Source organism: Fusarium vanettenii (assembly GCF_000151355.1).
Source record: "Fusarium vanettenii 77-13-4 chromosome 10 genomic scaffold NECHAsca_82_chr10_2_0, whole genome shotgun sequence".
In the NCBI taxonomy this organism is placed as follows: domain Eukaryota; kingdom Fungi; phylum Ascomycota; class Sordariomycetes; order Hypocreales; family Nectriaceae; genus Fusarium; species Fusarium vanettenii.
The window spans coordinates 947,692-970,029 of NW_003315807.1; the positions used below are offsets into that span (position 1 = coordinate 947,692).

A 22,338-nucleotide genomic window follows, 5' to 3' on the forward strand; every position below is an offset into this window, starting at 1 on the left:
GGTTATAATTACAGAATAGTCGATCTAAATCGAAGGGCTGCCAGCCTTCGTTTACAGTTCAAGCTCCAAGCTACCAGGACATTTTGAGTGTTGGTTAACGAAACGCTCTGTGGTGGGCCGGCAGTGGGGCCGATAGACCGGGACTTTGAACGGAAGCAGGCCAGGGAACTACACTAAAACGTTATCTATGTGAAAACTCACTCACACCCCCTCAAATCATGTCAATGCTCTCTTAGAGGGCAGAGCCGAGGGTTTGATGACTTATTCGCATCTCCGTTGCACAGACTGGGCAGGATTCTGAATCGCCAATTGCAGGTCCGGCCCTCAACAATCCGGCATCCGGTATGGTGTAGTGGCTAACATTTCGCGCTCTCATCAACTCAGTTGAGAGATCCTTTTCCGCGGAGCCCAGGGTTCGATTCCCTGTACCGGAGAAACACTTTCTTTTTGGTTGTCATGTCGTTGTTTAGTGCCATTATAGTGCTTCCTCTCCACGAGGGATTGACTGACTGTTTGTCTATTTATGATCTTGTCTTTCATCCCATGAAGTTCTGTACGCCATAAGTCCTCTATATTTTAATATAAATAAACGTCTTTATAATACAGGCAGGCTATGGGGTATATTTCGCGAGAGGCAGCCGTATGTTTTGACCTAACTCTGTTCCTATTCATGCATGGCGAGTTGTGTTTCATTCTAGTTTTATTCTAAGGCACTTCTGGACTTTTAGATGGATTCAAAGTTGTCTGGGTGTGAAAGAAGAAGCGGCCAATTCAAATCGAACTTGATCCGGCTGTGTAGGCTATGAATCATTAGTGTGTCTCCCAGTTCGTGTTAACCATAAACCCGCAGAAGAGCTTTACTGCTGATAAGTCACTTTAAAGGCCAATTTGAATCGGCTTATGCTTGAACCCGAGCTATGGAACAGTATTTCCCAGGTTTGTCAATCTCCGAAGTCTCTCACGCATGTATAGCTTACCCTAGAGACAAACAGCTAGACCAGTGTTTATTTGTGGGTGGGGTTCTCTTCACAGAATCATGTTTGAAACATAAGTATCTGCAGTTCTCTAGGGCCCTACATGTGGCTTCGATGATCAAGTTCGATATATGGTGGTTCAGTTGCTGTGGCTTGCGACGAGGGTAGTGACCCTTTGTAGGTCAAGTAGCCCAGTGTTTTGTAATCCCTTCTCCTTCGTTTCCCACCAAGCTAAATAAGTTCTCACCCCCTTGATAGAGATGAAAAATAAGGTAGCGGGCCGTGGCCCGAAATGACGAGAGAGGAGGAGTATGATGAAGTCATCGGGTGTAGCAAGAGGGGCTCATAACTCGCATCCATTCTTCCCGAAACTTGACTTCAACAACAGTTGACATTACCATCTTGAAGGAAACCAGGGAAACATCGAGAGCAAACACACACAATGCCACAAGAAATTGCAATCCGCCGTTTCGCAAAAGCGATGCACGTCGTCTACGGCAACTACGACAAACTGTCCGACGCCGACGCCGAAAGGTGGGTCCCGCCCGATGATCCCGGAGCCGGAGGCCACCGCGGCCGGTACCTCTGGACGGACGCTTTTGGCGTCGTGAATTTGATTACTCTGTTTGAAACGACGACTACACAAAAGTATTTGATTCTGGCGAGGCGTCTCGTTCAGACTGTTCATGATGTGCTCGGCCGCACGAGAGATGGATCAGCGAGACTTCCTGGTGCGACGGATGAGGAGCCGCTGAAGGGTGGGTTGAGGATAGGCAAGATGGATGCGTCAGGGAGTGATGGAGATGGTCAGTATCACCACTATCTGACCCTCTGGATGTTTGCTCTCAACCGTCTCTCCTGGGCAACTGGAGACCCCTCCTTCAATGATTTGGCCATCCAGCTCGCAAGGTGGATCCACCCTCACTTTGTCTTTCGGTCATCAAACAGGCTGAAGATGGTCTGGAAGATATCTATGGATATGCAAAAGGTTCTGGTACCCTCTGAAGGCCACTTAGACGCCGCAACGGGCTACGCCATCTACCGAATGATTCAGGAGGCGGCAGTAAGACAAGGCCGAAAAGATCAACTCCTCAAACAAGAGATCAGCGACTACGAGCAGATTATGAGCCGAAAGGGCTCTGTAAATCCAAGCGGTGATCCATTGGATTTGGGAATGGGATTATGGATCGCTCACTTTTACCAGAACGAAGAGTGGGCAGACACCTTTACCGAGGAAGCGCTGGAGCTCGCCGACCAGATCTTTGCTGGCAAATCTACGGATATGAGCGGTAGTGCTTCTCACAGACTCGCGTTCAGGGAGTTTGGCGCTTGTCTTGGAGTTCAGTGCGTCGGGGCGGATGAATCTCTGAAGACTCAGATTGATATGTTGATGGGGTTTTGGGAGAAACATCTGGAGCAGCATGACAGGGATGGCCTGAGGCCTATTTCTCAGGTCATGTATGCGGCGGCTTTGATCCCTGGAGGTAAGTCTCTGACTCCGTTAAACCAAAGGTCGTTAACTCATGGTCTGTAGCATTCCGGAGAGGCTTCATTGTTGGTAACGAGCCGTAAGTTTGCGTAAGGGACGGGGGTGTGTTTGCGCATTTGGGTGTTTATGTTTTTGGACCTATGTTGGGTAGTTCATGGGCTTAATGACAGTATGATGGAATTAGGAGAGGAATAATGAGGTGAATAAATGTTATGATATTGGACTTTGTTGGCCAAACTGGGCAGAATGACAGGACATCTTAATCTTCATTAGCTTTCCAGTCATGACGGCCCAGGGATGGGTTGTGGGAGCTTCTATATGTAGAAATTGTGAACGACTTTATGAATAGTATTCCACTTCGATGTGACACTTTAAGCATGATCAATATGTGTAAGGTAGTGGTATCATTTGACTGCAACTAGAAATATTTCCAGTTTTTTACATAATCCTTCACTGTAGTCAACATCGGTAGCCATGTTTCAAAAGATTTTTAACATAAAATTCTTATCGAGGTATAAGTATACATCAGCAAGCACAGCCCGCCGTCATGCTCCGTCTAGAGAGGTATTCCATCCAGGTTTGGTATCTAAAAGGGGGAGTAACGAGACATTCTCGCAGACTCGTACAGAAAGAAGCGAAAGAGAAAGCAAAACTCCACGCAACTGCTATAGCCAACCGACCAACAGGCACAAAAACCAGACCGTTCCAATAAAAGAAAATCAAGCACAGGCCGTGTACGTCATTCGTAATTCCCACGCTCGTATGGTATCTTTGAATCATCCACTCCCATTGCTATTACCACCCCTTTTCCCTTGGCCTTCAACGTGTTTCCAAGTCAGGTCAACTAACAGTTTTGCTTAGTCCTGGAAGAACTTGACAATCTGCTGCAGGTCGCGCAGACCGACACCGTGCTTGGGGTAGCAGATGTAGACCTCCTCGCCGAGAGCGCCAAACTTGGATCGGAAGCTAGCCTTGCGACGGAGGCCCAGGCTGTCGACGATGGATCGGTAGGTAGCGGCGAGGAAGCGGGCACGGAGACCGCCGACATGCTCGCCAGGTGTGAGTCTCTCAGAGACACCAGCACCAAAGGTGACTTGGCCAGTGACGCTGGACAGAGCGTGGCCGATGAGGACCTCGATGGCACCGTTGACAGCGCCGGGGAAGTCCAGAGCCCACTTGACTTGCCAGCCATGACGGGGAGAAAGCTTGGCCAGAACCACGAGGGAGAGGACCTTGCCGTCCTTCTCGGCGGCAAAGTATCGTCGGTGCTCCATGTCAACCCAGGGGCGGACCTCGGTCAAGTGAACCTGCTTGCCCTTGCGGGAAGCCTTCCACTCCTCAATGGCAGGGTTGGCACGCTTCATAAAGTCTTCGTCGGCCTTGACCTCGTGAATCTTGACACCTTCACGCTCAACACGGCGTGCCTTGGCGGGGAGACCAGTGATCTGAGCGGGGTTGTGCTTATCAGCATCGACACGTTGTTCCTCAGTGCAGGACAAGCTCCGCCAGCGGAGCTCGGAGGCGAGGATCTTCTGGACCTCATAGGAGACGAGCATCCAGACAGGGGTCAGGCGCAGGTCAACGGTGATGTGCTTGACAAAGGCACGGATGACTTCCTGGTATTGGCTGCGGTCGCAAAGAGGATCACCGGTAATCATCGCAAACTTGTCTTGGGGAACCCAGCCAACAGCGGCACCAGTCTCGTGTCGCCAGATCTTGAAGCGATCATCAAGCCAGGATGTGTTGGAAGCGTCACCGTAGTTGGCAATAAGCTTCTCCAATGCAGGAGGAGAGTCGGCGTGGTGAGGCTTGGTAGTATCAGCCTCAGGGTGAGGCAGACCAGGAGCCTTGGTTGGGAGAGACTTGGGGTCACGGTGGAAGAGAGAGGCGTATCGAACATCGCCAAGCTCAAGCATCCATGCGACAATACGCTCGAGACCAAGACCGGCACCGGCGTGAGGAGGAGCACCAAGCTCAAAGGCGGTCAGATAATCTTCCATACCATCCTCAGACATGCCAGCGGCAGCCATGTTGGCTCGAAGCTCTTCAACATTGTGGATACGCTGGCCACCGGAGCAAATCTCCTGGCCTCGGATGAAGATATCGAAAGATCGAGTCCACTTGGGGTCTTCGGGGTCCTTGGCGGTATAGAAAGGACGAGCGTTGGCTGGGAACTTGTCAAGGACGTAGTAGTCGGTGTTGTACTTTTCGCGGACGAGCTGACCAAGGCGGATCTCATCAGGAGTAGAGAGATCCTCTTCCTCGACGTCGCGGCCATCGTCACGGAGCATCTGAAGACCCTCGCTGAAGGGGATAATGGGAGTCTCATCGAGCCACTTGAACTCTCCGCTAGGCCATCGCTTGCGAATGACCTCGAGCTCTCGGGAGGAGTAGACGGTCCTGAACACCTCCTTCAGGAAGATATCGATAAACTGAATAACCTCATGATAGTCACTGTCGATGGCCATCTCGAGATCGAGGCCAGTGTACTCGGTAAGGTGACGGTGAGTGTTTGAGTTTTCGGCGCGGAAGACAGGGCCGACCTCAAAGACACGACCAAAGTCGGCAGAGATGGACATCTGCTTGGCGAGCTGAGGGCTCTGAGCGAGGAAGGCTCGGCGACCAAAGTAGTTGACGGGGAAGACGGCGGCGCCGCTTTCGGTGGCAGCGGGCTGAAGCTTGGGAGTGTGAATCTCGACAAAGCCATATTGCTCAAGGGTGTTTCGGAACACGCGCGAGACCATAGATCGCACGCGGAAGAGAGCCTGGTTAGAGGGATGTCGAAGATCGAGAATGCGCGAGGACATGCGGTTGCGCAGGGTCTCAGGAGGCTTGTAGTTGCTAAAGGGGAGGTTCTGAGCAGGGTTGACTAGGTGAACAGAGCAGATGTCGACCTCAACTCCAGAGTGAGTCGCCGATCGGATGGGCTGTGGGGGCTGCTTGAGGATACCCGACACTTGGACGAGAGACTCGGAGCTGATCTTGCGCACCCACTTGACGAAGTCGGCGTTATCGGCATCGCGGGCGAGGACGCCCTGAACAGAGTGCGTCTGGTCTCGGAGAAGGAGAAAGTCAAGCACCTTGGACAGCGGTCGCTGAGTCTCGATACGGGCTCGGAATGTGACCTCGGTGCCGATGGGGAGAGTATCGAGCTGGGCGACAGTGTTGATCTCTCCCGGGTGCACAGGCCAGTCGGCGCTCATACTGGTGCGGCCGCTGTCGAGAGATGTTCGGCTGCTGCTAACGGCGGCATCTCGATTGGTCGAACCATCCATGCTCGACCTGGCCGAGTCCCTGTTGTGGAGCTCGACGCCGCTGTCGCGCATGTTATTACGGAGGATGCTGGCGGTGGTTGAGTGTCTGGGCGGTGACGTGACCGTGCTGTTGGTGTTACCGCTTTGGGAAGTCGCGACGGCGACGTTGGTGTTTTTATTCGCCATCCAGGGCACGGGGCTGTGGATCGACGTCGGTGATGATGTAAGGCTTGCCTCGGACAGAACCGAGTCTATGGTGGTCGAGTCGGAGGAGGAGAAGGTGGAGGAGGCGGAACCAGAAGTGAATGCAGACGAGGTAGAAACCGCCAAGACTGGAGATGGGGGAGACGAGGAAGAGGTCGAGCCTTTAACAACTCGATGCTTAGGTCCCAGTGGGATGCCAAAGGCTGAGGCGACGGGAGCAAGGATGCCCGTCATAGCTCGGTCTGGCGCAGGTGGAGGGTGTGCGTGCGCGTGTGGCACGGTGGGGTCTGCGAGGAAACGAGCCACACTTGGAAAAGCTGGGTTGTCAGTGCTACCAGAGAGTCGATGACGATCGGGTGGGCTGCTTTTGGTTGCTCTGGCTCGTTTTGGGGTTGGGTTAGACTGGCGCCGGTCGGGGGATCAGAGCCGGGGGGACGACAGGTTGATGTAGTTGCTCGAAGGCGGCTATGATGTCTTGCTGTCTTGGATCTCTTCAAGGCGGAATGGAATGGAGCAGGAACTAATACACGTGTACGAATACCGTGTGCCAAGGAAGCAAGGCAGAGTAGTGTGAATGGCTGGCAGTCAATGATGATCTTCTGTCATTCACTTTCCTGAGACGAGGTCCAGTGGCGTTTATATCATTCATCAATGCTTGCCGGGCATCTCGGGGTCCGATGGGGGGTCCTGCTTAGAAGCCTGCTTTTCCCTAAAAACTCTTTCAGCTTACACAGCTAGCCCGTGGATCTCGGCCTCGGACCCGGCCTGCAAAGGCCGTGAGACGGTGGAGGGTGCATGCAGAATGACTAGGTCGGCATCTCGTGGAGAAGAAAATTATGAGTGACGGTACCGAGATATCCCCTAGATTCTATGCGGTATTGTCAGCATGGGCCATTAGACTCGGGCCTAGCAGCCCTAGACCGCGCGGGAGACGGGTGTGCTGACAATTCAAACGGGGTCGGTAGTTGTGGCGTGCGGACACAGCGAGTCCCACGATGCGTCATGGTTGTTATCTCCGGCACTACGCTACTGTAGACACGACCTTTTCACTTGCTCTGACCATCCAAGTATCGAGAGGAAATCGTCGTGTATCGCGGAAATGGGCACCTGGTGGCTGAACCATCCCGCATCACCTGCAACCGCGTGACGGCAGTGGAACACGACTCAGGCCAGTCAGAGACAGGGAGATGGGAAACTCGGCACTGGGGTCTGCATCAGAGATGCTGTCATGTCCAAAGATTCATGCTGGCTCTTGGCTTGGACCAAAACGGACAAAGCTACCCAAGGGTGAGCTGCCGTTTGCCGTCTCGGCACGTTGCAGAGTACCCTCCAGTTGACGTCCAAGTACCGTGTACGTGTGAAAGCCCACAGTTTCCCGCCTCGGGGGGATGCGAAAATTCCGTGAGCAGATGGAGGGTGGTTGTTCGCGCTTCTCTTTGTCATGCCGCACCCCGGACTTCCGGGGCGAGCATCGGCGCCGAGCGGGGGCCGTTGATTGGAAGGACGGTAGAGAAGCTCCGGTGCCCGCGGGAAATCGGCCAAGCCTCTGACACAAACCGGCAATCTCTTGGCGGCTAACCAAACGAGCCATGAAGAAAATCATGTATTCTATTCTTGTCATGATTCTCGTGCAACAAGATGGCTGCAACCACCAAAACAGGACAGAGCACCAGGAACAATCAGGGGCGGGAGGGTTTGATTGCTAAGGTTGCTCGAGTTTTTTTCGTACATGTGACGTCAACAATCGAACTTGGGATCGGAAGCGTCGGGTCTTAGAAAGCGCGACCCACATTAAGCCTCTTCCCACTTGTTCCTGTCGACATTCCTTGAACGGCCCCCACTTTTCCCGTGCAGTCGCCAACCGACGTCATTGTCATTTGTCACTTGTCACTCCAAGGAACCTGAACCTTCCAGAGCCTGAGGGTCTCGTCTCATCTCGCATCTTCGACGCCATTCGCATCATATCGCTCGCAAACCGCCCAGTGGCCCCTCTAGAGATACAGGCGCAAGGGGGAAACCGGCTTTTATCGTTGATTCTCGAGGGGCGGTACAGAGGTAGATATGGGCGCGCTCTGGCTCTGCTTACCATCCTCCTCGACAAGTCTCCAGACACCCATCATCAAACCATCATTCTCTTCATTCCTCCTGATCATCGGTAGCAGCCAATCCCCGGCTTGTTTCCCCGTCCTGTTAGAAGCTAGACCACGTGTTTGAACGCGGCCGTTTCCCTCCACCGCTCCCCGTTGGCGGTGCTTGCCTGTCCATCCTCGCCGTTGCAGCCGGCCTCGTCTTGGCTGGCGTTTTGCTTGGTCACTTGTGCTTCATCGTCTCTCCTTATTCCTATCTACCCTTACCAAGCTACCCTGTGTGTTATTGCAGACCACTCCTGCATATATCACTCAGCCGAGTTCCGCGGGCTGCTGGGACCACACCTCTGCCCTTGAAATGGCGATGGAGACCGAGGCCACACCCTCCGAGTCACATCCAACTACGCCGGAACCCCCGGACTATGTCAACCCTCTTGAATCCAGCTCACGCTGGTACCTGATTGCCCGTGCCCAGGCCATCCGTTCTGCCGCGAGCCTGGGCTTCAGCATCGCCAACCGCACCGATCCTCCTGCTCCCTCGCCCACACGGGACATTTGGCTGGATGCCACGCTCGCCAAGGCTTCGCCCAGCAGCACGGATCGGGCCAAGACAAAGATCAAGGCCGAAGTATGGATCCCGCCCCGTCCCGCTCTCGGCGCTCGGACAGCTGTCATCAACTTCCACGGCGGCGGATGGATTCTTGGGCAAGGCACTGATGATGCCCGATGGGCCGGCGCTGTCATGACGAACCTAGACGCCGTTGTCTTTACTGTCAACTACCGACTGGCACCGTCATGTCCCTTCCCAACTCCGATGGAAGATTGTGTCGACGCTGTCCTCCAGATCAAGCACCGCGCTGCAGAGTTTGGCATTGATCCTGATCGTATCATCCTCTCGGGCTTCTCCGCCGGCGCCACCAATGCTCTTGCAACCTACCTCATGCTCACGGATCCCGGTCGCTGGGGCTACAACTTTTCCATTGAGCCTCCCCGCATTGCGGGGTTGGCTGTCTTCTATCCTGTTCTTGACTGGACCATCTCACGCCCGGAGAAGCGGCTCACATGCTCAAGGCCGGACCTCACACTACCCAAAGGGCTTACGGATCTTATAGATGCATCTTTCATCTATCCAGCCATTCCCCGGGAGGATAGATCAGACCCACGTCTGTCACCGGGTCTGATGCCTGACGAGCTCTTGGGGAAGCTTCCCCCGATCCACATCGTCTTGTGCGAGTATGATATGCTCCTCGCTGAAGGTCTCAAATTTACCAATCGACTCAAAGCTGCCGAGAAACGGTTCACTATGCGCTTAGTTGCAGGCGAGAGACATGCCTGGGATTGTCCTCCACCCATGTCACCTAAAGAGAGCGTCATCATCGAGTACCAAGAGGCTGTCGAAGCCATGGCCAGCTGGTTTGGGAAGAAGTGTGAGACCGACACAGAGTCTATGCGGTCTATGAAACTCAAGCGGCCGACGCTGCGACGGCCCAAGTATCTCTCATTCAAGTCCTGGTCTGGGAGGTAGTGGCCCCTGGCAGGCTACTGCTTGGGCGTCGTCTTGATAATGGTGTTAGTTTGCCTTTTGATTCTGCTCTTGTTGGCGTTGGTATCTGGTATATCTGGTTTAAGTAGCGTGGCGCTTTTTCTCGCAAGAAACGGAGGTCTCAACCGAACAAAGGCTGGGGAGGAGGAGTCTCCATGATAGACGGGCGGTGGCGCTCGATTTGCTTTATTGCGTTTCAGTATATACTATGCTTTGCGGGCGTGAGACTGGTGGCACATACACTAGACGATACAGAATAAAAACATGCTTAAGCATATCAGTTTAGGACACACGGGGGAGTGGCGGTTTCAAGAATCGTCACATGGACAAAGAGTCAGAAAAACCTCTGGAGCCAACTCAAAGCCAAACAAGCATTCCCAGCCCTATCTCGGCATCGGACGCCCGCTGTTTTCGGCGTCCGACCGATCGGTCTGTCCCCTTGATTGAAAGAACCAGGTACTTGTGTCCACCGAAAAGATACATCTGGCATTCAAAGCAAACAAAAAGGAATCCGCTGGTTTGGTTCAAGGGCCCAGGGACTAAAGGCATGCTGCCCACCTTCGGAAGCGTCGGAGGTGTGTGTGAAGAAGGTCTCGGGAGGCTAGACGGCGGGCGTCGACTGGTTCCTTCACCTTGTCTCTTTTTTACAGCGTTGTCTTGGCTTCAATTTCAAATGATATCTGAGAAGGGACATGCTATCGAAAGAAACGTGGGCGAATAATGATTCCACTTCTCGTCATCGCGAGCTCTCGACAATCTCACGATTTCTTCTCGTTACTGCAAAACAAAGCGATAGCGATAAACGACGGGAGCGAATCTAGACCTGCTGTGGGGAGACGGCTCAACTTGGTCACCTGCATCTTCTTCTCTCTCTAATCCTTTGGCTTGTGACTGACTGAACTTCCTTTCGGACTTTGTAAGCATCCCATTTTTCGCGACCGGGTTTCTTGACGTGTCCGCATTCCGTGGAGCCCGGCATCTCCGTCAAAAAGGTAAGGTTTAGTGACAACAAATTCAATGCCCGCGGACTTTTGTTAACTCTTGCGGAGAAGATCGGGCTCGTGATCCCCATGTCTCAGGATACAAAATTGTCATCCTTTACAAACTGCCGAAATCTGCCATTTCCATATTATGAACTTTTGGGTGTGCCATCATATTATGCGCAGTTGCGATCATCTCATCCCTACGCCCTTCCCATGAGCATAAACCAACTCTATTTCCTAGATCTTACCAACCCTTTACAATCTTCATGTAAGCATCTCAAAATATCCCATCAGCCTCCCTCCCCCTTCTGTCGATCCTTCTTTGAAATGATCCACGCCTCCCGGCCGTGAGATGGTGTGCTCGGCTCCGGGTTGCCGACTGTCCTAGCCTCAAAGGCGGGCGGATCTGCTCTCCCGCACAGTATGTATGACGACAGGGCACTGTCTGAAGCTTTCATGATTATCATGACCGCCAACTTTGGCCAAGATGGGATTTCAAGCGAATCTCAATTTGTCGTTGCTTCAATACTAATGGTCACGTTGAGCTCACTCATCACTGATCTTCGTCATCATCAAAATGATCTTCTTGGCAACTCTTTCAAGGTTGAGCTCAAGAGAGCGATATCGGGGCCGATTGGCATGCCAAGATCGGTCCAGCTTCAGCTCCTCTCCATTCGAGTTGAGAAAAATCATCCGAACATCGGCCTCCTACACATGATATTAAGCTTATGCGAGTTTCCTATTTTGTCTTACAAAACATTGAAGTGCCTGATGCGTACAACAAGGTAGCTAACCAATTGACCTATCGTTGGCCCCTCGACAGTGAAGCGCCATTTCAAGATCCAGAACGGTTATTCACGAGGCCAAACACTGCATTTAAACACTGCATCGACAGATTCATGGTTGCACAAACGTAGATTCGTTATCATTAACTCGGCGGCAGCAGCTCTATGCTGTCACAGCCTGCCAGGGCTGTTTTGTGTTGTTTAAATATCTCGACATCCATCTTGCAAGAAAGACGTATCTACCAATCACGATGTTTTCCAGATAAATTGCTGATCGCTACATACTCAGCTCCGCCGTAGGGTACGTGCAGGGATTCTGGTTTCTGGTAATGGCGAACCAATGGTTGTTTACCACTTGGCCTCCTTGCTGTTGATGAACTCCTTGAGGATGTTGACAACCCTGGTGAAGGCAGCAAGGTAGGCATCGAGCTCAGTCTGGACGAGCTCGGGGGTCTCGCCAAGCTTGGCATAGAAGTCCTTTCGGTAGGGAACAGCACTCATAGCAGCGCTGAAGATGGGCTTGACAAGAAAGCTGTGGTGAGGCTTCAGGGTTTCGGCATACGAGGTGCGGAAAGAGTCAGCCAGCTCCTCCGAGGGGTTGGCGACGTTGCGGACGAGGGCCTGGCAGGTGAAATCGAGACCACTGTTGGGATTGGCAAGTTAGTCAATGATTATAATATGACAGGAGGACATGTTCCTTACCGGATGAGCCACAGAGCACCCTCAGTAGCCACGTGCTTCTTGGTCTTGAGCTCATTTCGGCAGAGGTCCTGGATGTTGCCTGACTCGGCAGGAGCAGCGGCCTGACGGGCACGGAGTTTCTACCCAATTGTTAGGCATATTCTTGTAGGATATGGTCGTGATGGAGAATGTAGGTTTGTCGATGTAGTCATGGAGTAAGGGGTAGGTTACGGACCTCGATGTTGGAGAGGATATCCTTCTTGACTGGGCCGAAGGCAACACCACCGATGGCATCTAAGAAGAGGGCAATTAGATGTGTAAATCAACATTTCATGCATAAATTCTTACCAAAGATGGTGGTCATGGCCTCGGAAGCCTCGAGGAACTCGGTGGTAGAGACAGCATTGCCGTTGGCCTCGTCGACAGGGACATCAGAGTAGGTACGCTTCAGGGTCTGCACAATAGTGCCACCAGGGGGGTATGTAGCAGTAGACATGATGAAGGATGGACGAGGAGATTGATTTGGAGGAAAGTTGAGAAGCTGAAGATGAAGGGGAGAAGATAAGATGGGAAAAGGGAGAGGTCGTTTGAGGTTGCCGTGGCGGTAGCAGAGCGGTCAAGCTGTCCCCTTGAGGCAGGTACAGGAGGGGTCTAGGCTCTGGCTGGTAAGGCAGGGGGCCACTAAGAGAGGGGTCGAGACGGTGAACGGAGGGGCACAGCACAGTGCAGATCGATAAGATAGGGGGTTCAAAGTGCGTGCAGCAAGGGGGAGAGAGGGGCAATGGCGCACCCCACACTGTGTTTCTCCGGAGCCGGACTTTTTTAGCCTCCGAAGAGGACCGTCCAGGAACCCCACGCATTCCCACCTTGAGCGGCTCGCAGAATGGGCGGAGACAGAAGCTCCATGGTACGAGTTTGAGCGGAACCTGAGCTGAGCGGAAAGACAATGTGTTTTACCCGCAGTGCTTTTGATACGAGAGACACATGGCGGAAGCTCACCGCCAAGGGAGGGACCTAGGTCCTTGGCGGGGTCATGGTGTTGAGGTATGGTTATTGGAGTTGGGACTTGAAAAGTCATAAGATGGACGCGTATGTGATGAATGCAAACTGTACTTGGTCGATAGTATCTATATATATCCTGTCGATCCTCAATTGGAGTTGTCTTGTGTGACACGAACATCTGGTTGTTTTGAGCTCCCTCAACCTAATCCACCCATTCCTCCACCCTGCTCAACAAGCTCACTCTTGGCCAATCTTAGGTCAGTCATGGTCTTGGCAGCTGAGGTGGCCAGCATGGTCAGTCTTCTGAATGCCTATCTGCATGATCTCGGGATTATCGAGGAACACTATGAAGACGGTTTTTGAAAAGGTTGGAAGCTTCCAAGAATCGGAATAATCAACCTGAAACGCATCTCGGACCGCGCTGATATAGCTTGTGACGTCATGTCGCCCTGATGCTACCGCATAGCTCCCGACGATCAGCTTCGAAGGAACAAGAAAGCAAGCAGGGAGAGACGCGGCACAGGACGTTGCATGCAGTTCAAGCTGCTACAGCCATACGCGGATAGGGATAGGCAATGTAGGTACGGTAGCTAAGGGTCCAGGTCAAGATCTAGAGGGGAAACTTTTCTCGCAGATGGAGCTCATTCAACAAGCAATACAAGATCTTCCTCTAAACCCAGAGTTTAAAGCTTCGCATCCTCTCGAGAAGCAGCAATTGGCCCGTACGTACAAAGTGTGTGCCCACAAGCCCAGCCTCCCGCATCTGCTCTCAGCCCTGTGCGTGGCCTATTACGTGTTCGCTGTGCGGTGCGGGTCATGGCTAGAGTACGACCGATGGATGCCATGAGGTGCCGTGATGCGCTTGCTTGGCTGCCTCGACTGGGATGTGCGTCCGGGCAGCGCGTAGAGTGTCAGAAGCAGTTGTTTTTTTCTTGGTTTTCCTGGGCAAAGGTCAGCCACGCCTGTTTGTTGGACAGTTGGACCATGAAATGTTGCCTGTGCGTGGCCGTGAAGCCCGGCTTGGCGAGGTTTTGGTGGTCCTTTTTCCTGCCCTTTCAGCTGGCCCTGGGCCCTGGGGTCGATGACATCGTCTTTTACCTTCCCCCATCTACTCGCTCTGCTCTTTCCGTCTCACCAGCTGCTGCGTCCATTGTCGCGTGAGAGGGAGCCAAGGTAATTAAGACGAAAATCCTACCCAGTAGCAAAACTCAAAAAGCGACCGTCATCCTCAAGATTCCTCTTCCCAGCCTCTTTTTCTTTCCTCTCCTCTTCCTCTTCCTCTTCTATTTTTCTGCCCCTCTTTACGCCTTGACTTGCCCCTCCACTCCAATTAACATCCCCTCACCTCTCCTCCGATCTGATCCTCTTCTGCGCGCCCGAGACCCTGAAGCCTGCTCGTCTGTCGCACGCACCTTTCGACCCCTGCGAAATCTCTAGATCTGCGGTCATGTCCGACTCCAAAAAGGATGGTGGTGGGAGTAGCAAAGGGTCACGTCTGTCGTCCATGTTTGAGGGGCTTAAGATTCCAGACCAACTGCAGGACGCCAAAGTTCATCTCATCCACCAAAAGTCAGTCAATTCAAATATTCGCTTCAATTTTGCCGCTGCTGACACTCCCAAGGCACAAGATTGGAAAGCTAGGTAATCTGGTATGACCGCAACTTCAACATCCTGGCCCCACTATCATGTGTCTAGTCGCAATTACGATGACACCAAATGCGACTCTCGCAGCGAATGCAACAAAGAAACTAACACCAAATCTCAGTTCAACAAAAACCATCGTCATGACGAAGAACACGAACAACGGTGCGACGCGAAGCGCACTAAGATGTGTGAGGAGAACCGCTTCCAGTCTTACTTCCCCGAGCGTGAAGGCAACCTGGTAAAGTGGTATGTCGACGGTCGTGATTACTTCTGGGCCGTGTCTATGGCCCTCGAGCAGGCCAATGAGTCCATCTACATTACCGATTGGTGGCTTTCTCCTGAGCTGTTCCTCCGTCGCCCACCGCACGCGACCCAGGAGTACCGACTTGACAAGCTCATCAAGAGAAAGGCTGAGGAGGGCGTGCAGATATACGTGAGCATCTACAAGGAGGTCGAGTCGGCCTTGACCTGCAATTCGGCTCACTCCAAGCATGCATTGCGAAGGTATGCTACGCACATAGTGCCCCGAGGCGTGCTAAAACTAACCGCCTTTGTGCAGACTTTGCCCTAAAGGCAGCCCTGGTCATGGAAATATTCATGTTGCACGCCATCCAGATCACAACGTCTTTGAGAACTTAGGTGGTAAGTATTCAATTTGGGGCTCTCCCCTTCCGAAGCGCGGGCCGGGCCTGGAGTGGATCCCGGGATCCGGAGGCCCGTGGCGCCGGCATCGACGTTTGAGTATAATTCTAACGGTCTTACGCTTAGATATGACCCTATTCTGGGCCCACCATGAAAAGTTCATTGTAGTCGACTACTCACTTGCCTTCATTGGAGGCCTGGATCTGTGTTTCGGCAGATGGGATAACCACCAGCATGTGTTGTCTGATATTCACCCCGAAGGTGTTGTTCATGAGACTTTCCCTGGCCAAGATTTCAACAACAACCGAGTCATGGACTTTCAGAATGTCTCTCAGTGGCAGGACAACGAATTGAGCAAGGCAGACTACGGGCGAATGCCGTGGCATGACGTGGCCATGGCTGTCATCGGACCCTGCGTCTACGACATTGCCGAGCATTTCATCCTGCGCTGGAACTTTGTCAAACGTGACAAGTACAAGCGCGATGAGCGGTTCGACTGGCTACTACTCGAAGGCCGTGAAGGAGAGGACGAGGATCTAGTCGGAGTCCAACGTCCCAAGCACCCAGTTGGAGAATACGTCAGGCATCCCCACACCCCTTTGAGCACCAAGAATCTCGAAAACCGAGGAACAGTCAAGGCTCAGATTGTGCGGTCAAGCGCAGATTGGTCCAGCGGTATTCTCACAGACCGGAGTATCCAGAACGCCTATATCGATATCATCTCCAAGGCTCAGCATTATGTCTACATTGAGAACCAGTTCTTCATCACGTCCACTGGAGACCAGCAGCCCCCTATTCGCAACACAATCGGCCGTGCCATCGTCGATGCCGTGGTACGCGCCGCCAAGGAGGAACGAAAATTCCGCGTCATTGTTCTGATTCCTGCTGTACCTGGTTTTGCTGGAGACCTTAGAGACAATGCGGCTGCGGGTACAAGAGCCATTATGGATTATCAGTACAAGTCGATTTGCAGAGGCGAGCACTCCATCTTTGGCCAGTGTCGTGCCCAAGGTGTCGACCCTACAAAGCACATTTTCTTCTTCAACTTGAGATCCTACGATCGTTTGAACAAGACCCCTGGCATCGTCAAGGCTGAGAAGGAGACGGGCGTCAGCTACCAGCAAGTTCAACGTGCTGAAGCTGAGGAAATCATGGCAGAGGGTATCCACGGTAGTTATGACCCCGAAGACTCAGAGGGCGACGAGCATATGCGCGGAGATAAGAAGCAGTCTGAGTTGGACGAATCTATCAAGAGGACCATGGAAGCCCGCAGGATCTTCGAGGATGCCTTGCCGAAGGAGGAGGTGAAGACGTCGGCCACTGTTGCTCACCACGCCATGGCTGGGGGTGATTTGAACACGGAAATCTGGGATGAGGAGGACCCCGAATCCGAGATTAAGAACTGGATTCAGGAGGAACTCTACATTCACGGCAAGCTTCTGATTGTCGACGACCGAATCGTCGTGTGTGGAAGCAGCAACCTCAACGACCGAAGTCAGCAGGGTGATCATGACAGCGAACTCAGCATTGTCATGGAAGACACACGTATGATCCCGAGTACCATGGATGGCAAACCATTCGAGGTTGGTTATCATGCGGCCACCCTCCGGCGGTATCTATGGCGCGAGCACATGGGTATGCTGCCCCCGCAGCCGCATGATGCTTCTGAGGACATCAACGCCATGCCTCCAACCATTAACCCTGAAAACAACATCTGTGAGGATGATGAGAGCTACAAGTTTGTCGAAGACCCTCTTAGCGATGAGCTTTGGGAGAAGTGGACCGGCCAGGCTACCAAGAACACAGAGTTGTTCAGACATATATTCCACGCTGACCCAGATGACAACAGTAAGTACTCCCTTCCGCATAACCGGCTCACGTTGTCTAATTGCTTTCGTCAGTCAAAACCTTTGAAGATTATGATCGCTACCTTCCGCCACGAGGCGTCAAGGCCGGCCACGTCTTTGACCAATTTATGCCTCCCGAGGACTGCAAGAACAAGCTGGCACAGATTCAGGGTCACCTAGTGTGGTTCCCGCTTGAGTTCTTGAGGGACGCTGAAATGGCGGAGAGAGGACTGGCGGTCAATTCGTGGACCGAGTCCGTCTATACTTGATACAGATGTAACGCCTGAGTTTAGGAGTAACGACTGGAGGTAACGGCAGGGGTAATGAGAAAATATCATGGCGCGTTGGTGAGCTGAATGCTCTCGAGATGTTTGTTGGTGGTGTTTTGATAACATAGGTAGTTAGGTTGGACATGCATCCGTTGCCCTTATTACCAACAACCCTGGAGTTGTATCGAGACAAGATGTGGTGGCTCGTTATTGTGATTAATGCCTTGACGAATCAACTTTTGTTGAGTTAAAAACGGCTGACAACCATCTACTATCTCTATCTAAACAGTACAACAACTACTTTATTTGGTAGGTATTAAGTCCGCCTAAAGCGAAAGGTTCATGTGCCTGATAAGATCACGTGGGGCTTTCTAGATATCTACACTATGGGGGTTGGTGGTTGTATCCCCTCACTTCCTTTAACACTAACAGCGACACGTCACCCATGTCTCGATCCAGATCTGGCTGTGCAACCTGCAAGCGACGCCATAGAAAATGCGATGAGACGAAACCAAGTTGCCTGCAGTGTCAGGCCCAAAACATAGTCTGTGAGGGTTATGACCTTGTGCTTCGCTGGGATGCGGGAATACCTTCACAGCGCCGTTCGGCTGGGACTCTTATTCCTGTACCATTACCCGACCGCAGCAAGAAAAGGCGAAGGATGGACGAGGGCGAATCGCAGCTTCAAGACTCTGAAATGTCTCCAGTGAGACAGAGATTGTTGTTAGATGCTGCTACACGGTCGAACTCACAATCTCTCTCGCCAGGCGATGGCCTATCAACAGGGTTGACCCGAGGAAACCTCGACGCTTCGCCAGCAAAGTCTTCGCCCCAGTCGCTTTCTACGGTTGATTCTCCTCAGACTCCGACAGAGCATCATCCCTGGCCAGGAAGAACCGAGCGGGAGAGGTTCCTGTTTAAGCAGTGTACGTTGATCGATACTGGACTGTGCTTTTTGTCTTGCGAATACTGATGAACTCTACAGTTTGCGAAACAACAATGTTCTTTCTATATTCGACTGACCGTAATGACTGGTTCAAGTCGCATCTTTGTCACCTTGCATATGAATCAGAGGCTCTCTTGTCGGCCCTCATCGCCACGCATCTCTACACGTTAAACCCCCAAGATCCAGCGCCTGACTATGAAGAATATTACAACCGCAGTCTTCGCTTGTTTCGAGGGCAACTTGATTCGTATGATGGCACCCTTAACATGGGGATCATGTGTGCAGGGTTATTCATATGTACCTTGAATGTGAGTGAAAGCCCTGGTTTTCTTCAAACATGCGGGGACGGGTCCCATGAACAATAACTAACAGCAAAAAAACTAGTTATTTCAAGGAACCCCATGGTCAGCTCACTTAGACCTCATGACTAGAGTGTATGGTCTTACATCCGACCTCTTACACCTAAGAGATATGCCACAGGAATTGCAGTTCCCGATCGAAATTATGGGAGTCATGGATCTGCCAACCCTTGTCAGGGGCCGCAGAACTGTTACTCTCGGGATATGGTCTCGCTACCGAGCTTCACAAGATGGCTCATCAAATGGAAGGACAACTGGAGTCGAGATAGTGACTGGTCTACCTCGCAGCCTCCTCGATATTTTTGCAGAAATCCAGACTGAAAAGGCTGACGACTTGTTGTTGGTGTGGCCTGGCGAAGTGGGAGATGTACCACATTGCCATCTCTGGGAAGCATATCGTCTTGCGGGAGTCTTGACGGGACGCAGATTAAGGAGATGCATGGCGAATGATGACGGCAGTAACACGACTAACACCACCCTAGCATCCCCCAGTACCGAGGTGCTCATGTGTCGGCTCATGGCCGCCATAGATGCTCTATGCGAAACCTGCAGACGATCACAGTTCTCCGAGTCACTCGCCACCAACTCGATACTCTACCCCTACACAGCCGCACGGCTCGAGGTCGCGGTACTTGGTCGTCGGCCTGAATGGGTCCAGGAACTCCGTCGGCTCGTCAGGCTCTGCGATCCGTACGCCATGACGGCAAACTTCTGCACCCTTGATGAGATGCTGGATGAGGCGCTGGATAAGGGTGACGACGACTACGATATCGACGAGCAGGCCAGACGCAGGAACACTGAAGTTGCGACCTTCTGACCCTTCTCAGAATAGACCATCTCTTGATATCTTGCCTAGCCCAAGTTGGCATCTTGACACGCCAATCAGAGTCAGATCGCCAATCTTAGAGTTAGTGGTCGACCCCTGGGCATTGCGCTAACTGGAACAGGCTGCTATAGCCGCCGGTGATGTTCTACGTTGGTGATGGCTTCACAATGGTGTTCCTTTACCCCAGACGCCCAGACCAAATCGTGGGGTAAGGGCTGTCTATCATTTACCGGCCGGTGGCGTCGGCTCTTGAGGATCACAAAGTATCGGGGTCGGTTAGAGACTCGGGCGGTTTTCATAAATAGAGACACGATGCCCCGACAATGATGGAGATGAAACGGCAACCTTTGACAGCTACAACGCCAGGCTTTCAGACCAGACTACGGAAACGAGAGAGATCATTTTTCACAGAAACGGACGCATACCAGGAACAAGATGGCAGCAACAGCCGCTCAAGTTCGACTTCCTCCGGGAAGCATACCCCTTGTTACAGGTAAGCCGACGACTTGACAAGTTGATTCAAGCCATTGAAGGCTTACTGACACCCTGAACAAGCATCTTCAACCTTGAAAGTTCCAACACCCTCTGCCGACCCAAATGATCCCCTAGTACGTTGCAATGGGCTATATTGTTGTTGAGCATGCACTCTGACACAGCTATTAGAACTGGAGCATGGCCCGAAAGGTCATCAACACGACCTTTGTCCTAGCTGTCACTGTGGCAGTTTTTGCTGCGCTGGTTACACCCTTCCTGTGGAGTGACGGCCCGTGGCTGATATTTCCTCCTCTAGGATAACGATGCAGACCATCTTCTGGCAGCAAATGACGGTAGACATGAATGTGTCGTTCGACCAGCTCAACTGGGGCGTGGCATTCAACTCTGCTGGCCTCGCCGTCGGGTGCCTCCTCTTCATACCGTTATCCAAGAAATACGGCCGTCGCCTTACCTACGTCGTCTCTACTGGTATCATGGCGGCTTGCGCGTGGTGGAGTTCGCAGATGTCGAGTCCGGTGGAGTTGTACTTGACCAACTTTATCTTTGGTCTGGCTGGATCGACGAATGAGGCCATCTCGGAGATGACTGTGAGTTTCTAAACAATGAGCCTTGTTGAAAAGCACTAATACAGAGAAGATTGCAGATCTATTCTTTATCAACCAGCGTGGCACAGTCAATGGCTTCTACGTCATCGCCGTCATGTTGGGCAACTTTATCGCGCCTACGATTGCGGGCGTACAAGCTTCTTCTCAAGGTTGGCGGTGGTCCTACAAGACCTGCGCCATTGTCCTCACAGTCCTGTTTGTCCTCTTTACCTTTTTCTATGAAGAAACCAAGTATATCCCTATATCCATTGGGAGCACTGAGAACGTCAGTGTCAACCAAGACAGCCTGGAGAGGCTCGACAAGAACTTGCAACCGGATGCCAAGACTGCTCAGCCTGCAGCCGACTTGGAATACAACTCCTCCCTAGCGACAGTTCCTCTTCCCAACTCGTATAGACAGCGCATGCGCTTCTTGACAAGGACCGAGGAACCGCTCTGGCGCAACTACACGACACCCTTCAAGATTGGCATGTTCCCCCACGTCCTTTACACGGGGATTCAGTGCGCAAACTGCATTCTGTTTCTCGTCCTGCTCTCAACCATTAACTCGATTGCCTTTTCGAGACCGCCGTACAGCTTCAACACGGCTGGAGTCGGTCTAATGCTGCTGGGGCCCTTTGTCGGTAACCTCATTGGAAGCATCTACGGCGGTTTGCTTGGTGATTGGCTCATTGTGCGGCTTGCTAGGCGGAATGGCGGCATCTTTGAGCCTGAGATGAGACTGTACATTCTTGGATTACCGGCGCTTTCGATGGGGGCTGGGCTTGTTGTCTATGGAGTTACCGTTGACCGTGTAAGACTCGCCTCTGAACAATGGTGTCCCACACATGACGATTTCTAACTGCAATGATAGGGTCTTCACTGGATTTACCCCAGCATCGGCGGCGCCCTCTTCGCCTTTGGGGTGGGATCTATAATGGATGTCAGCTGCACCATTGTCATTGACGCCTACCAAAGTGTGCGTCGAGAACCCTATGTGTACTTTAACGTGGTATCTAAGCTAACCTACTTGACAGGTCACGGCAGAGGCTTTCGTCTTCATCACATTTGTCCGCAACATAGCCTGCGTCGGCCTTCCGTTTGGGGTCGTCCCGTGGATGAACACCATGAGCCTCACAAAGATCTTTGTCATAAGTGGATGCATCAACACGGCCCTCGCTCTGCTGTTCATCCCGCTCATGGTTTGGGGGAGGCGTATTCGGGTTGCCATGGCGCCCAAGTACGAAGCTTTGCTGGCTCAGGTTGGCGGCGTGAACCGTGCCTGAAAAATGCCGTGGGAAGTCAAGACTTATTCTCCGAGTGAATTCTCCTGTCACTATCATAGATTGTATCGAATTACTGGTAGTCACACGTTCTGGTGGGCTAAGGAATCAACCAATGCCCAGAGCTTCACTGCATTGTTAAATCAACACATTATTGGCCTCTCCGTATATCCTCTCTTAGCCCCATACTTATCGGTAGTCTCGTATTTTACTTCGTAACCAAGAACCATGTCATGTCTCTGATCAGCAAAGCCTTTATCAAGGTGCCTCCTTAGATGCCCCTGTCCCGTGGTGAGGGGTGGATGATACCTTCCCCGCCGAATGCTCCCCCGGCCCGGACGCTAAACCGGGGTGGCGGGGAGCCCTATCCCGGAAGAGGCAGCTATAAGAGCCAATCAGCTTTCACGACCAGGTCTAATCGGGTGACCTTGGGAGGTGTAC

At 52.4% G+C, this 22,338-nt stretch overlaps 6 protein-coding genes across 6 annotated transcripts; 4 read left to right on the forward strand and 2 right to left on the reverse strand.

Annotated features, from left to right (window-relative positions):
- Window positions 1–1,416: 1,416 nt before the first annotated feature.
- NECHADRAFT_50395 (uncharacterized protein) lies at window positions 1,417–2,508 on the forward strand (the record flags this gene model as incomplete). Its single annotated transcript, XM_003039822.1, has 1 exon — window positions 1,417–2,508. One exon carries the CDS (start codon window positions 1,417–1,419, stop codon window positions 2,506–2,508), a length of 1,092 nt encoding a protein of 363 aa, XP_003039868.1.
- An 812-nt stretch (window positions 2,509–3,320) lies between these two features.
- NECHADRAFT_96752 (uncharacterized protein) lies at window positions 3,321–5,789 on the reverse strand (the record flags this gene model as incomplete). The annotated part of the gene is made up of 2 exons (XM_003040027.1): window positions 3,321–5,432; window positions 5,463–5,789. 2 exons carry the CDS (start codon window positions 5,787–5,789, stop codon window positions 3,321–3,323), a joined length of 2,439 nt encoding a protein of 812 aa, XP_003040073.1.
- A 2,583-nt stretch (window positions 5,790–8,372) lies between these two features.
- Window positions 8,373–9,533, forward strand: NECHADRAFT_49962 (uncharacterized protein; the record flags this gene model as incomplete). The annotated part of the gene is made up of 1 exon (XM_003039823.1): window positions 8,373–9,533. One exon carries the CDS (start codon window positions 8,373–8,375, stop codon window positions 9,531–9,533), a length of 1,161 nt encoding a protein of 386 aa, XP_003039869.1.
- A 1,906-nt stretch (window positions 9,534–11,439) lies between these two features.
- On the reverse strand, window positions 11,440–12,638 carry NECHADRAFT_64023 (uncharacterized protein). Its single transcript, XM_003040028.1, has 4 exons — window positions 12,349–12,638; window positions 12,236–12,294; window positions 12,022–12,140; window positions 11,440–11,962 (listed from the first exon to the last, which is right to left on the reverse strand). The coding sequence occupies exons 1-4, from the start codon at window positions 12,494–12,496 to the stop codon at window positions 11,668–11,670; spliced, it is 621 nt and encodes a 206-aa protein (XP_003040074.1). The 5' UTR covers window positions 12,497–12,638; the 3' UTR covers window positions 11,440–11,667.
- Window positions 12,639–14,468: 1,830 nt separating this feature from the next.
- Window positions 14,469–17,564, forward strand: NECHADRAFT_105470 (uncharacterized protein; the record flags this gene model as incomplete). Its single annotated transcript, XM_003039824.1, has 7 exons — window positions 14,469–14,502; window positions 14,532–14,571; window positions 14,624–14,651; window positions 14,768–15,150; window positions 15,206–15,288; window positions 15,415–17,136; window positions 17,190–17,564. 7 exons carry the CDS (start codon window positions 14,469–14,471, stop codon window positions 17,402–17,404), a joined length of 2,505 nt encoding a protein of 834 aa, XP_003039870.1. The 3' UTR covers window positions 17,405–17,564.
- Window positions 17,565–19,970: 2,406 nt separating this feature from the next.
- NECHADRAFT_105471 (uncharacterized protein) lies at window positions 19,971–22,063 on the forward strand (the record flags this gene model as incomplete). Its single annotated transcript, XM_003039825.1, has 7 exons — window positions 19,971–20,028; window positions 20,109–20,143; window positions 20,199–20,287; window positions 20,326–20,617; window positions 20,667–21,428; window positions 21,489–21,593; window positions 21,652–22,063. The coding sequence occupies 7 exons, from the start codon at window positions 19,971–19,973 to the stop codon at window positions 21,898–21,900; spliced, it is 1,590 nt and encodes a 529-aa protein (XP_003039871.1). The 3' UTR covers window positions 21,901–22,063.
- Window positions 22,064–22,338: the final 275 nt, after the last annotated feature.